Source organism: Ornithodoros turicata, chromosome 6, assembly GCF_037126465.1.
Source record: "Ornithodoros turicata isolate Travis chromosome 6, ASM3712646v1, whole genome shotgun sequence".
NCBI lineage: Eukaryota > Metazoa > Arthropoda > Arachnida > Ixodida > Argasidae > Ornithodoros > Ornithodoros turicata.
Genome location: NC_088206.1, coordinates 41,643,302 through 41,656,999, shown reverse-complemented (window position 1 = coordinate 41,656,999; position 13,698 = coordinate 41,643,302). Strand labels below are relative to the sequence as shown.

The following is a 13,698-nucleotide window of genomic DNA, read 5'->3' as shown; positions in this document are numbered from 1 at the left end:
ACATAGAACTAAGTGACCGACGTACAAATGCAACTCCTACGGTGGAGCCATCGGCAGCGCAGACCACTCATCAGGCCCAAGTAGGAATAAAGCTCCCGAAACTTCAGCTGATGACCTTTGCAGGTGAGCTTACGCAGTGGCAAACGTTTTGGGAGCAGTTTAGAACGGCCGTGCATGAAAATCGTCGTCTTAACAAGACAGAGAAATTCCAGTATTTGAGCACATCGCTGAAAGGCCGAGCAGCAGCAGCCATCCGCGGTTTACAGGCCACGGAATCCTGTTACGACGACGCGATCGAGATTCTGTCGCAGCGATTTGGGGATACGACGCAGATCGAGCGAGTGTACCTGTCAAGATTGCGTTGTCTACCAGCAGTGAGGTCTTCAAAGGATGTTGCAGGCCTACGTTCTCTGTACGACTATGTTCAAGCCAACGTAAGAGGCCTGAAGTCACTCCTGAAGAGTTTCCACCAACAGCTTCGCTTCCATGATGGTGGATATTCTCCTTTCGGCTATTCCACCCGAGATGGTAGTGGAGTACCATCGAACGGCAAAATACGGAGCGCTTCGGACCGCAAGCAACGATACAGATGACCACGGGTCGCTTTCGCCTTCGACAGAGGCAAGGGCTGCCACTGGCACAGGAACGACCGATGAGCTTTCAAAGGTGCTCAACTTCATTCGCATTGAATTGGAAAGTTTGGAGCGAGCAGGATTGAAAGACAGCAGGATGACCCACGTGGCCCAAAGCACAAATAGGACGTGGAAGAGAAGCGTTCCGACAGGAGCAGTCCTACAAGCTGCTGTAAAAGCAGTACCTAACTGTTTCTTCTGCTCATCAAGCGATCACAGCACAGCGGAATGCGACGCCAGCCTACCCCTGACAGAGAAGCTAAAAATACTGTCGAAGGCAAGTCGATGCTTCCGATGCACAAAGAGGGGTCATCGCTCTAAAGAATGTCGTGCCAATGTGACTTGTAGTCATTGCAAGAAGAGACACGCATCCGTTGTGTGCGATCCCTCGAAACTACAAACTAAGGGCATCGACTCCGTTCCACTGACCAATCTGATGGCAGTCAGCACCCACCGGACACAGCATCAAGAACCCGACACACTGCTCCAAACTGTCAGGATTTGGGTGTCATCGGGTACAGCCTGCACGCAACTTCGAGGCATCATAGATAACGACAGTCAGAGGACTTTCGTCAGAGATGACGTCGCCAAGAAACTGAACTTGAAAGTGGTGGGGGACAGCAGACTGCACTTGAACACGTTCGCAAGTGATACTTCTACCAGGAAGACACACCAGGGCAAGGTCGTCGAGCTACGGTTAAGGAGCCAGTACCACCCGGCAGAACATGTAATTCACGCAACGACGATTCATTTTATCTGTAAGGACCTTGCCGAGATTCCGTCCAATCAAGAGTTCGTAGCATCCTTACGTCGCCAACGAGAGTATATAGCGGACGACATGTTGTTCCCAAACTTGCAATGCGAAAATGGCATTGCCTTACTGATTGGGAGCGACGAAATGTGAAAGTTGCTCACAGGACAAGTGAAAAGGTACCCAGGCGACGAAAGGTTGGTCGCGATTGGAACGGTTTTCGGGTGGACCTTTCAAGGGCCGTCGCCTTCCGTAAGAAGCTACACGGACAATTCAACCACAGCCGTCTGCGTCTTGAAGATCGGAGTAGCAACGGAGCAAGAACCGGATATCCTAGAGAAGTTCTGGAAATTGGAGTGCATAGGTATCTCGGAAGAGACGACGTCCAACAAAGAGTACGACGCCGGGGTACTACAGGATTTTCAACAGAACCTTCGTTTCGTAGACGGCCGTTGTGAGGTAGCGTTGCCATGGAAGCGAGACGCCGAGTTTGAAGATAATTTTGAAACGGCTCGCAAGCGACTGCAGAGCCTCACCCGGCGACTGCTACGAGACGATAGCATACAGGAGCACGACGAAGTTATAAGAGCATACCTGCAAAACGGCCATGCTGAAAAGGTCACGACTGAGACACTGAGCTCTGGTAGGGTCTTCTACATGCCACACAGGGCAGTGTTCAGAAGCGAGTCGACCACGACAAAGATTCGAGTGGTGTTTGATGCTTCCTCACACGCGGTAGGAGCGACCTCTCTCAACGACCACTTAGAAAAGGGGCCGAAGTTAACACCTGACCTTGTACACATCTTACTGCGTTTTCGGATGTACAGAGTGGCAATCACTGCGGACATTCAGAAGGCGTTCCTTCAAATTGGAATTCGCGAGGCCGACCGGGACGCACTTCGGTTCTTGTGGTTGGCGGGGTCACCCACGGCAGGCTCCATGCTGCCCGACTTCGAGTGCTGGCGAATGACGCGAGTTCCGTTCGGGACTAGTGCTTGTCCTTTCCTGCTGAATGCCACCCTGCGGCATCACCTAACATGAGTAGAGGGTCCGGACAAGGACCTTGCCTATGACTTGAGCAACTCGTTTTACGTCGACGACCTGCTGATCGGAACAGACACAGTAAACGAAGGAAAGCAGTTAATCACTAAGGCTCAAGAAATTCTGCACAAGGCGGGTATGAAATTAAGCAAATGGGCGTCGAACTCTGAAGAACTGCAGGATATGTTTGTGGAAGCCAAGGTTAGCCGGATTGACGAGGAGAAGTCCCTGAGCGAGCCTGCTCAGACAAAAGTCCTTGGAGTGGTCTGGGACAGGAAGATGGACAGATTCCGGTTTTCAGTTGAGCATCTCATAGAAGTCATCGCGGGAATGATGGACAACAAGCGGTCCATATTAAGAGCTTCAGCGAGATTGTTTGATCCCCTGGGATTCCTGTCACCATATATAATTCAAGTGAAGATTCTTTTCCAAGAGCTTTGGAAGGCGAAGCTGGACTGGGACACGAAGCTGCCTGAGGAACTGGCGAAGATATGGCACGCGTGGTGTGCCGAGTTAACAGATCTGCGTGAGGTATCCGTAGAGCGATGTCTACTTCCATGCAGTGGAGTAACGCATACTATACAACTCCATGTATTCACAGATGCCATCCCACTCCCCTATGGAGCATGTGCCTTCATCCGAATCACCAGCGAGACTGGCGAAACTAAAGTCCGTCTACAGTTTGCAAAATCACGCGTAGCACCACTGAAGAAGATAACACTACCACGGCTCGAATTGATGGGGGCCTTAATTGGTGTACGCATTGCAAAGTTGAATCAGGCTTTAGGTGGACTAATCACTGAAACTATCTTTTGGACCGATTCAAAGATCACACTGAGCTGGATTCAGGGCGACGCAAGCAGGTGGATGCCGTTTGTGCGGAACAGAGTTGTAGAAATTCAAGAGAACAGCCATCATCAACAATGGAAGCATTGTCCCGGTTCTGAGAATCCCGCAGACGCAGTGACCAGAGGACTCACAGTAAGAGCATTGACGAAAAGCAAGCAATGGTTTGAGGGCCCCGACTGGCTTTCCAAATCCAGCGCAGACTGGCCACAGCACGACGTAAATGACGGTACTGACTTAGGGAGTGTAGAAGAAGAAAAGTGTAAAACGGCGGTTCTGATCGCAGATAACACAGAAGACCCCCGTAATTTGTTGGAGCTCGCAAGATACTCGAACTACAATCTCGTATTGCGCGTTACTGCTTGGATCAAGCGATTCGTGCGAAACTGTCGCCACAGGGAATGGTGCATTGGACCCCTCACAGCGATTGAAGTGGAGGACTCCGAACGGTTCTGGGTTAAACACGCCCAACGTGAAGCCTATGGAGAAGAAGTTTTGGCTTTGAGCCAAAACAGGGACGTCACTGAATCGTCAAAAATACGGCAATTGCATCCCTTTCTGGATGAAAATGGCGTGATGCATTTGACAGGGCGACTGCAGTTCTCCGACAGCTCAGAAGAAGTCAAGCACCCAATCATTCTGCCGAAGGCACACGCTTTATCCAGGCTCCTAGCTGCAAATGCTCATCGACGGACATTACATGGAGGGGTAGAAGTAACCCTGACCACTTTACGAGACAAGTTTTGGATTCCACAAGCCAGACAGCTGGTGAAGTCTGTTATACATAGTTGCAGTACATGCGTACGTTTCCGTGCAAGTCCAGCAACCGCACCGACGGCACCTTTACCAGCAGACAGAGTGAGTGCTACACACCCCTTTGAAACGACAGGAGTAGACTTCGCCGGCCTGGTGTACGTCAAACGCTCTCGGGACTCGTATCAAACGTCAAAGTCTTTCATTGCGCTGTTTACGTGCGCCACCACAAGGGCGATACACCTGGAGCTGGTGACTGACCTGACAGCTAGGGCCTTCATCCTGCCATTTCGCCGGTTCGCATCCAGAAGAGGAACTCCCTCCGTCATGTACAGCGACAACGCCCTCACATTAAAGAAAGCGGCGAAAGATCTGGGAGACTTGTTCAAAGTAATTCGGAGCACAGAGTCTCAGGAGTACTTATCGACGAGACGAATCAGCTGGAAATTCATCGTAGAGAGGGGGGCTTGGTGGGGCGGCATGTGGGAGCGCATGGTGAGGACAGTTAAGAATTGTCTACGGCGCACGTTGTGCAAACAGAGCCTAACGTTCGAAGAATTGACAACACTCCTACACGAGGTGGTGGCCACCGTCAACTCCAGACCTCTCACGTATCTACATGCATCCCCTGAAGAGCCAGCTGCTCTGACACCAGCGCACTTGCTAGTGGGCAGAACTTTAACGGCGTTACCGGAACAACCAGCAACGGAAGTAACAACTTCAACAGCCGACGGCACAGTTAAAAGGTGGAGACACCGACAGAGAATGTTGGACAGCTTCTGGAACAGGTGGAGAAGAGAATATTTACTTCAGTTGAGGTCGGCTCACGAGTACCGGACCTCAAACAAATCAACTGCCCTTCGAGAAGGCGATGTTGTCCTTCTGCACGAAGAAAAGCTCCCCAGACAAATGTGGAGACTCGTAAGGATCGTTGAGTTGTACAAGGGGCGCGACGGCAACGTGCGGTCGTGCCAAGTGAAGCTTCTCAGTGGGGCGGTTACTCGTCGGCCCGTACAGCTATTGTATCCTCTCGAGATGATTGAACAATGACTTGTGTTTGCGTGGCATGTTGTTGAACTTGCGTGGCATGTTGTGTTTGCACATTTCGGGCGGGGGAGGATGTTATGGTTTAGCGCAACGAAGAGGAAGAGAACAGTTGCAATCACGAGGTTTTTTGGGGGTTCTTCATCCTTTTTTTAGGAACGTTCTCTTAGTCTTCGTTTGTCCTCGGAATAAATAGGTTCGATTATACAGAGCGGAGTAGTCGCGGTCAATACAATCACAGAGTGGAAGTTCCACAACAACGGGCTCGAGTTCTTAGTGAGCCGGGTGCAGTCTGATTCTGTTGCCTCCTAAGCTGTCTGTCTAAGTTGTCGCGGAGAGAAGTACACTCTAAGAAAAAAAGGAGTAAAACGGGGAGTAATTGCAGCTTCTACTCCCCTAGTCTGCAATTACTCCGCATTTTAGTCCCCTAACCCAACATTTAGTCCCGACGTTTACTTCCCACGACTGCAAATTGTCCCTAAACTTCGCGAATGGTCTCCTGAATGCAGAAGTCTACGTAAATATGTACCCTTGGTCAATTTGAACGACATAAGGCTGTATACCTCACACAACGTAGCAATTTTCCAGCCACACAGAGTAAGAAACAGTTAGCGCATCTTTCTTCGCAAATTGTGCCCTAGTATGGCGCAAGATTTATGTACCTGGGACTCTTACAACATCGCGTGAAATGCGGTCTTCACTCTGTGACATTCATTTACTCCTGCGCATTTACTCCCGAAAGGGACTATTTTTTGTGGCAATGCAATTACTCCCCAAAAGGAGTAAAATTACTCCTTTTTTTCTTAGAGTGTAGACAGATGTTTGGCTCTCTATTATAAAATGTCTATTTTCTGATGAGTTTGATTTTTTCTTCTGATTTCTGAATGATAGATTACTCTGTTGTTTGATTAATCAATGTAGTGGTATAGATTTTATTTCCTCTTGTGTTCGTGTCGCTCTTTGTTCTGTTTGTTGACTAGGAGCGTGCTATGTTGTGAAGTTCATTTTTATAATGTCTATTTTCTGATGAGTGTGATTTTTTTCTTCTGATTTCTGGATGATAGATTACTCTGTTGTTTGATTAATCAATGTAGTGGTATAGATTTTATTTCCTCTTGTGTTCGTGTCGCTCTTTGTTCTGTTTGTTGGCTAGGAGCGTGCTATGTTGTGAAGTTCATTTTTAAAATGTCTATTTTCTGATGAGTTTGATTTTTTCTTCTGATTTTCTGAATGATAGATTACTCTGTTGTTTGGTTAGGAATATCTTCTTTGTAGTGGTATAGATTTTATTTCCTCTTGTGTTCGTGTCCCATAGTCTTCCAGGGTCTGTGCTGTTCACATTTAACTGCATACAACTATCAGAACTTCCCGCTATTGCACTGATGGTTCTCACGTATAGGAATATTAGACGTTTTATAATACAATTTGTAATTTTGTTTATAATCATATTGATTAAGAATATCTTCTTTGATTAAGTGTGTTATCACTTCTGATTCATTGAAAACTTGTGATTTCTGTTAATAAAAATAATGTGTTTGATTTGTGATACCTATTCAATGCTAATGTATCATACCTGTAATAAGTATATTCTTTGTTACGTGTATTGTGTTCCTTCTATTTCAGATTTTTGGCTAAGTTTTTCCCATTCACGCAGAGTCATAACATAATTCCTAATGACTTTAATAAATATATTTTCACTTGTACTTTTGTGTATGGCTATCCTTTGCATGTAAACAGCCTACTGCACACCTGTTGTAGCTGGAAAAATTACGATTCAAGTCGACTCAGGCTGAAAAATGACGAAAGTCGGCGGCCCAGGCTGAATGGTAAACGCGCACGCAGCCCTCCGGCCACACGACGCCCACAACAGCAGACCTCCACTCGAGCGCCGCCCACCTGTCGCTGGAAGGAAGTCGACCCAAGTAGGAAAATGTTGAAAGAAGTCAGTCCAGGGTGTAAGAGTGCGTAAGCACGCACGCAGCCCTCCGGCCACGCGACGCCCACCACAGCAGCCCTCCACCCGAGCACCGCCCACCTGTCGCGGGAAGGAATTCGGCCCAAGTAGGAAAATGGTTAAAGAAGCCAGCCCAGGGTGAAGGGTAAGCGCGCACGCAGCCCTCCGGTCACGCTCCACCCGAGCACCGCCCTGTTACAGGTGGTGAAGGTTTTTCGGCTGGGTTTTTCTCCTTCACCTGATTGACACAATTCCCAGCACTATTGGCTTTAATAAATATATCTCAACTTGATTGGTATTAATAAATATATTTTCACTTGTCCTTTTTTGAGTATGACCCTTCTTTGCATGTCTGCATGTAAACCGCTCACCTGTTGTATCGGAAAAATATCTGAAGTCGGCCAAAGAAGTCTGCCCAGGCTGAAAAATGTGAGAGGGTAAGCGCGCACGCAGCTCTCCCCCTCCGATAATCACGTGGACCACCCTCCGCACACGCGCCGCGCAGGGAAAAATACGCGCAGGGCTCAGGGCAGGGGTGCCGTAGTTTCGCCCTGTCGAAGCCTGGACATGACTGAATACTACTACCATTTCTGCAATTCTGAGCCTTCCCAACATGCCTCTCTCCATGCCGATGGCGTTGATAAAAGTGGACGCAAAATCCGTCGTTTTGGTCTGTCACCAGTGATATCCGTTTCAATCCGAATCAATCGAGTTTCTCCAAAATGGTGACACCCACTAAATAAGGGTGAGGTATAAATACTGGATGGATGTAATAATAGACAACTGTATTTCGACCTGTCATTGGCTAGATACCTCAAAAAGTAGGTGGAGCCTCAGGTATCGGCAGGTCCCATTAATGGCCTCCCTTTGGCATACACGGCACTGTATAGGGCTAGCTCGCAGCGCCCCTATTGAGTGCACCTGCACCTGCACAGCTGTCCCTCTGGGTGAAAGAACGCTTGTAAGAGAGTGCATCCTTTGTGGCTCACCGCCGAGGATATACGGTTGGAGAAAAAATTACTGAACGTGAAGTACAATGAGGCATGCTCCATCCACGGCACAAGGAAGTACTATTACATTGAGCCCATATGTTCTGTTCAGGTATATGCAGCAAAACATATATTTCCCGTGAAAGAAAGACAGTGCGCGCACAGCTATATTCTTTCTTCTGTTCTTTTTTTTAACTTTTTGTTGTGGGAGAAGTGCGCGCGAGATCGTAACAAATGGCTTCCCAAGACTGTTACGTCGTGTTCTAGCGTGCTCTGAGCCAATACCTATGATCAGCTGGCGTAGTAAGATCCACATCAGACCGTAGAAGGAAAATGATGATAATGCTACCTCATAGAGTGGATGCAAATGCGCTGACGAAATTTTTTCCCCGTTTAAGAATAAATACGCCAGCAATTTTTTTATATGTTATAGGAGATAGTCTGAAATGGTGGGATTTTTGCAGTCCCCAGACGACTTCAGGTATGCGAACACAATCATAAACGACGACGAATCTGTTCAGAAGCAGCGACTGTGAGTGTTAAGTTGATAGAACTTGGCAGAGCAGCAGAAGGCGAAATTCGTCGAAAGTGTGAATCTTCACAGACGGGATGCAACTGCGCTCATGAATCTTTTTTCTCGTGTAAGAACAAATACGATCGACAGAAGCGAAATGGCGCTGACAAGCTGATGGTGCATGACTGTGAAGTAAGACCCGAGACAAGGTGAGACATTTGTCTGAACTCTGTCTCGGGTCTTACTTCACAGTCAAGAACAAATACAACAAATGTAGATTTTCAATATGGACATGGTAAAAGAGAGGGTCACAAGGGCATCACTTTGTATTTCCTAGACGACCTCAACTAGCGAATAAGCTACTGCGGAGTATGGTAAGGAAAAGATTATTTTTCTCGTTTAAGAAAAAAAAACGTGTAGATTTTCAATATGTTACAGGAGAGGATCTGTCAAATGGTACGACTTCTTTCACTTACGAGACGACCTCAGGTATGTGAAAATACTGTCTGAAAAGTGTAATTTTTTACGAATGGATTTCGATGGAATTCGATATTCTCGATTGCTTAGTTAAGCAACAAACACTGGTCAGCTTCCAATTTTACGTAAAGCGAGTCTCCGTGCAGTAGTTTATAAGCATACATAATCTCGGGTTCCTGAGATAATGCTAACTTGCCAAAAATGTATCGTAAGCTTGGCCCAAAACGCGCTCCGTTCTTTAGCTCTTACGACATCACCGGATTTGTTCCCGTTCCATATGCTGTTCGGGAAGCTAGATGGAGCCTTCCCCCTCTAGCACCAGACAAAAAAAGCGCAGAAACGCCGCCTGTATGTGTCAGATGGACGGGCCGAACGGACCACTTTTTCATATTTGGCAAAGTTCGAGCCGCCCCCAATGCTCAATAAAACAAAATCTCGAGAAAAAAGTTTATATCCTACACACACACCTCTAAGGGAATGCACACAATTTGTTTCAGCGAAATCTAAGAGTGTCGAGCTACACCTCTGGCTGGTTTCGGCTGGAATGGCGCAGGTGTGATAAGTGGGGAGTGAAGATTAATTATGACAACACACTGTTCGTGACAATGAGTAATAAAAAACAACCTATAATATTCCATACTCATGTTAGCAGTTGGTCGCTTCAGAAAGTTATTGAATATAAGTATCTCGGGGGTAACGAGAATATCAAATCTAGAATGGAATACTCCCATGATGCGGCTCTGCGTTTAAGAAGCTTTGTGCTTTGAGAAGAAAATCAGCACAAGCACTACGTAGTGTGAAGTTGGCAGCGTACAAAATTCACCTTCTCTTGGAATATAGTCTGGAGCCCATCAACACAAGTAAATATCGATCAAATTGAAAGGGTACAAAGAATACCAGAAAGATCTATTTACTGGAGTTTTATGCGTTTGGATTCTGTTTTTGTAATCCTGAACAGGACAAACCTAGAAGATTTGTGTGTAGGAAGAGAGATAGGCATTACTTAATGACATAATGAGTGCCGGAATTCACCGACTGAAGGAATTCATCCCAGACATACCTTCCTCTACTAACACGCCAGTCAACGAGACTCAATCACTCGAAAGCAGTTCTCCCATATACCACGGCCACTGATACATTTAAACGTTCCTTTCCTTTTTCTCTCTCTCTCTGTCTCTCTTTGTGCAAAACTGTCGAGGAATGGAACGACCTTCCTGCAGGTGTCTCCCTCGGACATCTTACAGCCTTGTCAACAGAAAACATGTCGGCATAGGGTCTTATTCCCCCCCCCTCTTTTCTTTCGTTTCCTTTATCATGTGTATGGTTTATGGTGGTTATATATTGTTTATTTGTGAGTCAAGCGGCAATGCCGGTTAACTTTGTAACAGTAGGAATGTATGTTACCAATGTGACTGCTGTGGCTCGAAATGGGCCTGTGGTATCGCAAACTGAAAAAAAAAGATATTAAAAACTAGCAGAGGCTGACTGAACCATTAGGACAAATGCTGTTAAGCTTGAGGAACGGCAAAATCGGAATTATTGCCAAGGACGACAGTTGGCGTCAGTGACTACATGTCGCGGGAATCTCTGATTGCCGGACAGGTATGCATTACACTACACCGACATTGCTGTCGTCACTGTCTTCCCACTTCAACGCGCCGAAAAACCAAGAGCTGAAGTTAGACAGAACACAAGGCGCCTTGTGCTCTGTCTAACTTCAGCTGTGTCTTTGTTTTTCGGCGCGTCGGCGCGTTGCAGTGGCATCATGTACCAACAAACCCATATTTCTACGTTGTCACTGTCTTCTTTGGGAATTAAATAAGTAACTTTTTGCGTTGACAGCGACACCCGCGTTACTGTCGAAGATTCTTGTAACACAAAGTTCTATTCAACAACTTTCAGTCATCCGCCCTAGGCTTACTGAAGGGCAACAGCAACAGAAATTCTACAACATTTGCGTTATCATCATCCTTGGGTGTTCTGAAGTTCAAGACCCATCCAGAAAGTGACCGAGGCATAGAAGGCATCTGGAACGTTCGATGCACGGAAATGGTTCTGGAAGCATTTCAGAATGTGCGTGGAACAGCAACGTGCGTCATTTGTAGAGAGTCGACAATGGGCACAGTCTGCATCTCACTTATTTCACATGGCTTTACCTTTAGGCGTATACGCAAACAGAGTTGATCTACAGGGTGTTCAAAATTAAGCTTTCACTAGCACTTTATAAATAGGCGAACAAAAGAAAACTAGTGCTACTTTTTCTGTTCTTTGAGTAAGAAACAGGTGCTACATAATTAGCAGCACCTGTTTCTTACACAAGTAGCGTAAAGTTATCATCCGATTTCCTGTCATCGCTGTGTTTGCGTAGCGCTTGTGAAAGCTTAATTTTGAACACCCTGTATAGACGTGCACAATTCATCACTTCACCTTGCTTGCTCGGCTCCAGGAAAGAGATATGGTAGCTGCTAACCTCATAGCCCTGCACAGTACTTTTCTGACTTGATCTAGAAAATAGCCGTTATGTCAAAATGAATATTCACAGAGCCTCATAAAAAAAAGAGAGAGAGAAATACCAAACTGAAATCAGCTGTGATCACATGAAGCCGTTCCGAAGTCATCATCATCAACATGAAGATGTTGTGACTGACTATTGCTGACACCTCTGTCGCGTCCAATTGCAGGAATGCACTGTCCGTACAACCGTCGGTGGCATCGGCACCAACGACCACATTGTCTACGACTTCGACAAACGCAATCGAATCTGGCGGTCGTACGAGACGGTTGACAGTCTCCGCACCAAGGTAGGCACGCGAAGCATGACATATAACTAAGGCTGAGCGTGAGGGCTGTGGTCCTCATATTCGAGACATTATATCTCAAATGCTTTTTTGCTGTCTCCCTAAACCAATACTTTCCCTGTATTTGTAAAGTATTTTTATGCAGGGTTCGGAACGTTTTGTAGTCATCCTCCCGACTGTTTTTCTGCACAGGATGAGGTTGCGTCCGTGCGATGTGCTACAAGTTGCTTCTTTCTGCATTTTTTTAAGTCGCATCGGACTCCTCACTGTGTCAGTTGCGACGTGTTTCTATCGCTGTTTCTATATGTTCAGTCCGCGGCTAAACCGCCGTCGCCTCCTAGTACCGACCACGTGGTACTGACCAAACGACGTCTGCATATATTTTTTTTTTCTGCCATATCACTGTACAGTACACGGCTCTGTAATATGTGTCGTCGATTTCCGCAGATTGAAAAGGTGTTTGACGACCTTCACCCTAATCGAGAGGATCTCTTCGGCTGGGCCTTGTACGACGTGGATCTGGAGGACCAGAAAGGTGTATGTAATGCCGTCATGTCCGGCAAGTATCAGGGAAACCCAAACAACCGGCTCATGTGGGTCAAGGAGTTTCTTCTCGACAAGAAAAGTCTTGGAACAAATTAATTCCTTTCTAGACATAAAATAGTTTACTCTGACAGCGTGCTGCGTACGTGAATAATTAACACTAACTTAACAGACACGGTGCAATACGTTTTACGGAGTGATGTCTGGTTGTTCCAGCCATTGTTGCTGGCTTCCTAAACTTTCGTAAACAGAAACCTGTGCTGGAACATGGACTGGGCTGGGGACAAGGAGTGTCAGAGAGACGGGACAAGCGCTAGTCTCTCTGTCAGTCCTTGTCCCCATTTGTGCTTTACCGTTGTATCGTGAGGTACCAACAGGCTCAAAGATTATAGAAACGCTTTCACCCGTAAGGTTTTATCTTGCACGGAGATTTGTGCGCTATCGAACATGGATATCTGTAGCAAACTGCGCTAATAAATGGAGAAGAACCGGTTTGCCTGCTTTAAAGACTTGAAGCAGCGAACTACATTGTGCACTACACCAGTGGTTCGCAAACTGTTCCGACACGTTCCTAGGGGGTCACGAAGCGTCCCACGAATTTAAAAAAAATTCACGCTGTGTCCGCTATTCTGCTTTACCGGGAAGCCTGTGGCAGCTGACCCGGAGGTTTCTCATAAATGCGTTTACATGCGAGGTACGCCACGCTTTCAATCTGTCACACATCCTCGCTTTCACGCCTGCTTTCACTTGTGCACGAGGGCCAAAACATATCTCGTGAGCTCCACTCACTCCCACTAAAGGCCACAGAGTCTGCGTCTATCACGGCATATATGGTTGTCTCATGACGTCCCGCCTTCACGGCGTAGTGGCGTCTTCTCGAATTACAGCGGACGCCAAATACCTAAGAAAACCGTTTCGCGTGCGTTGTCAGTTAGCGAAGCACGCAATAGGTAACACATCACGGCGCCGTATTTGCTCAGGATTAAGCGTTCGGTCGTGCTTATTGTTTCAGAGTTTTGCGTGCATCCAGCTGTTTAATAATGGAACGATTTCTGACCGCTGACAAGCGAACATCATCTTTGGAGTCAGAAAGCACAAGAGCAGCGCGAACTCGAGCTCGCTCAGCATGTAGCTTCAATAGTATGTCAGTGTATCATTTTGGCTAACGTACGTTCATGCGCTGAGATCTGAAGACGTCCGGCAGCGCCAGCCGCCGGCTCTAAAGCGAAACGCACCGCCTCCAAAATATTGTCGCCACCGGCGCGCCTGATCTGGGGATCTCTGATTGGCTGGACAATATATGTGTAAATATTTGGATGCTCATTGGTCTCCGTGAACTGTCGTCAGTTTCCTTCG

At 46.9% G+C, this 13,698-nt stretch overlaps 1 protein-coding gene across 1 annotated transcript in view; it reads left to right on the top strand.

The window, feature by feature from the left end:
- Nucleotides 1-12,469, top strand: part of LOC135397915 (uncharacterized) — a 420,422-nt gene extending 407,953 nt beyond the window's left edge. The window contains exons 14-16 of the mRNA XM_064629413.1: nucleotides 10,904-11,074; nucleotides 11,683-11,802; nucleotides 12,247-12,469. Coding sequence (XP_064485483.1) covers nucleotides 10,904-11,074; nucleotides 11,683-11,802; nucleotides 12,247-12,441 — 486 coding nt within the window. The 3' untranslated portion in view covers nucleotides 12,442-12,469. The remainder of the gene's footprint in view (nucleotides 1-10,903; nucleotides 11,075-11,682; nucleotides 11,803-12,246) is intronic.
- The last annotated feature ends 1,229 nt before the right edge of the window (nucleotides 12,470-13,698 follow it).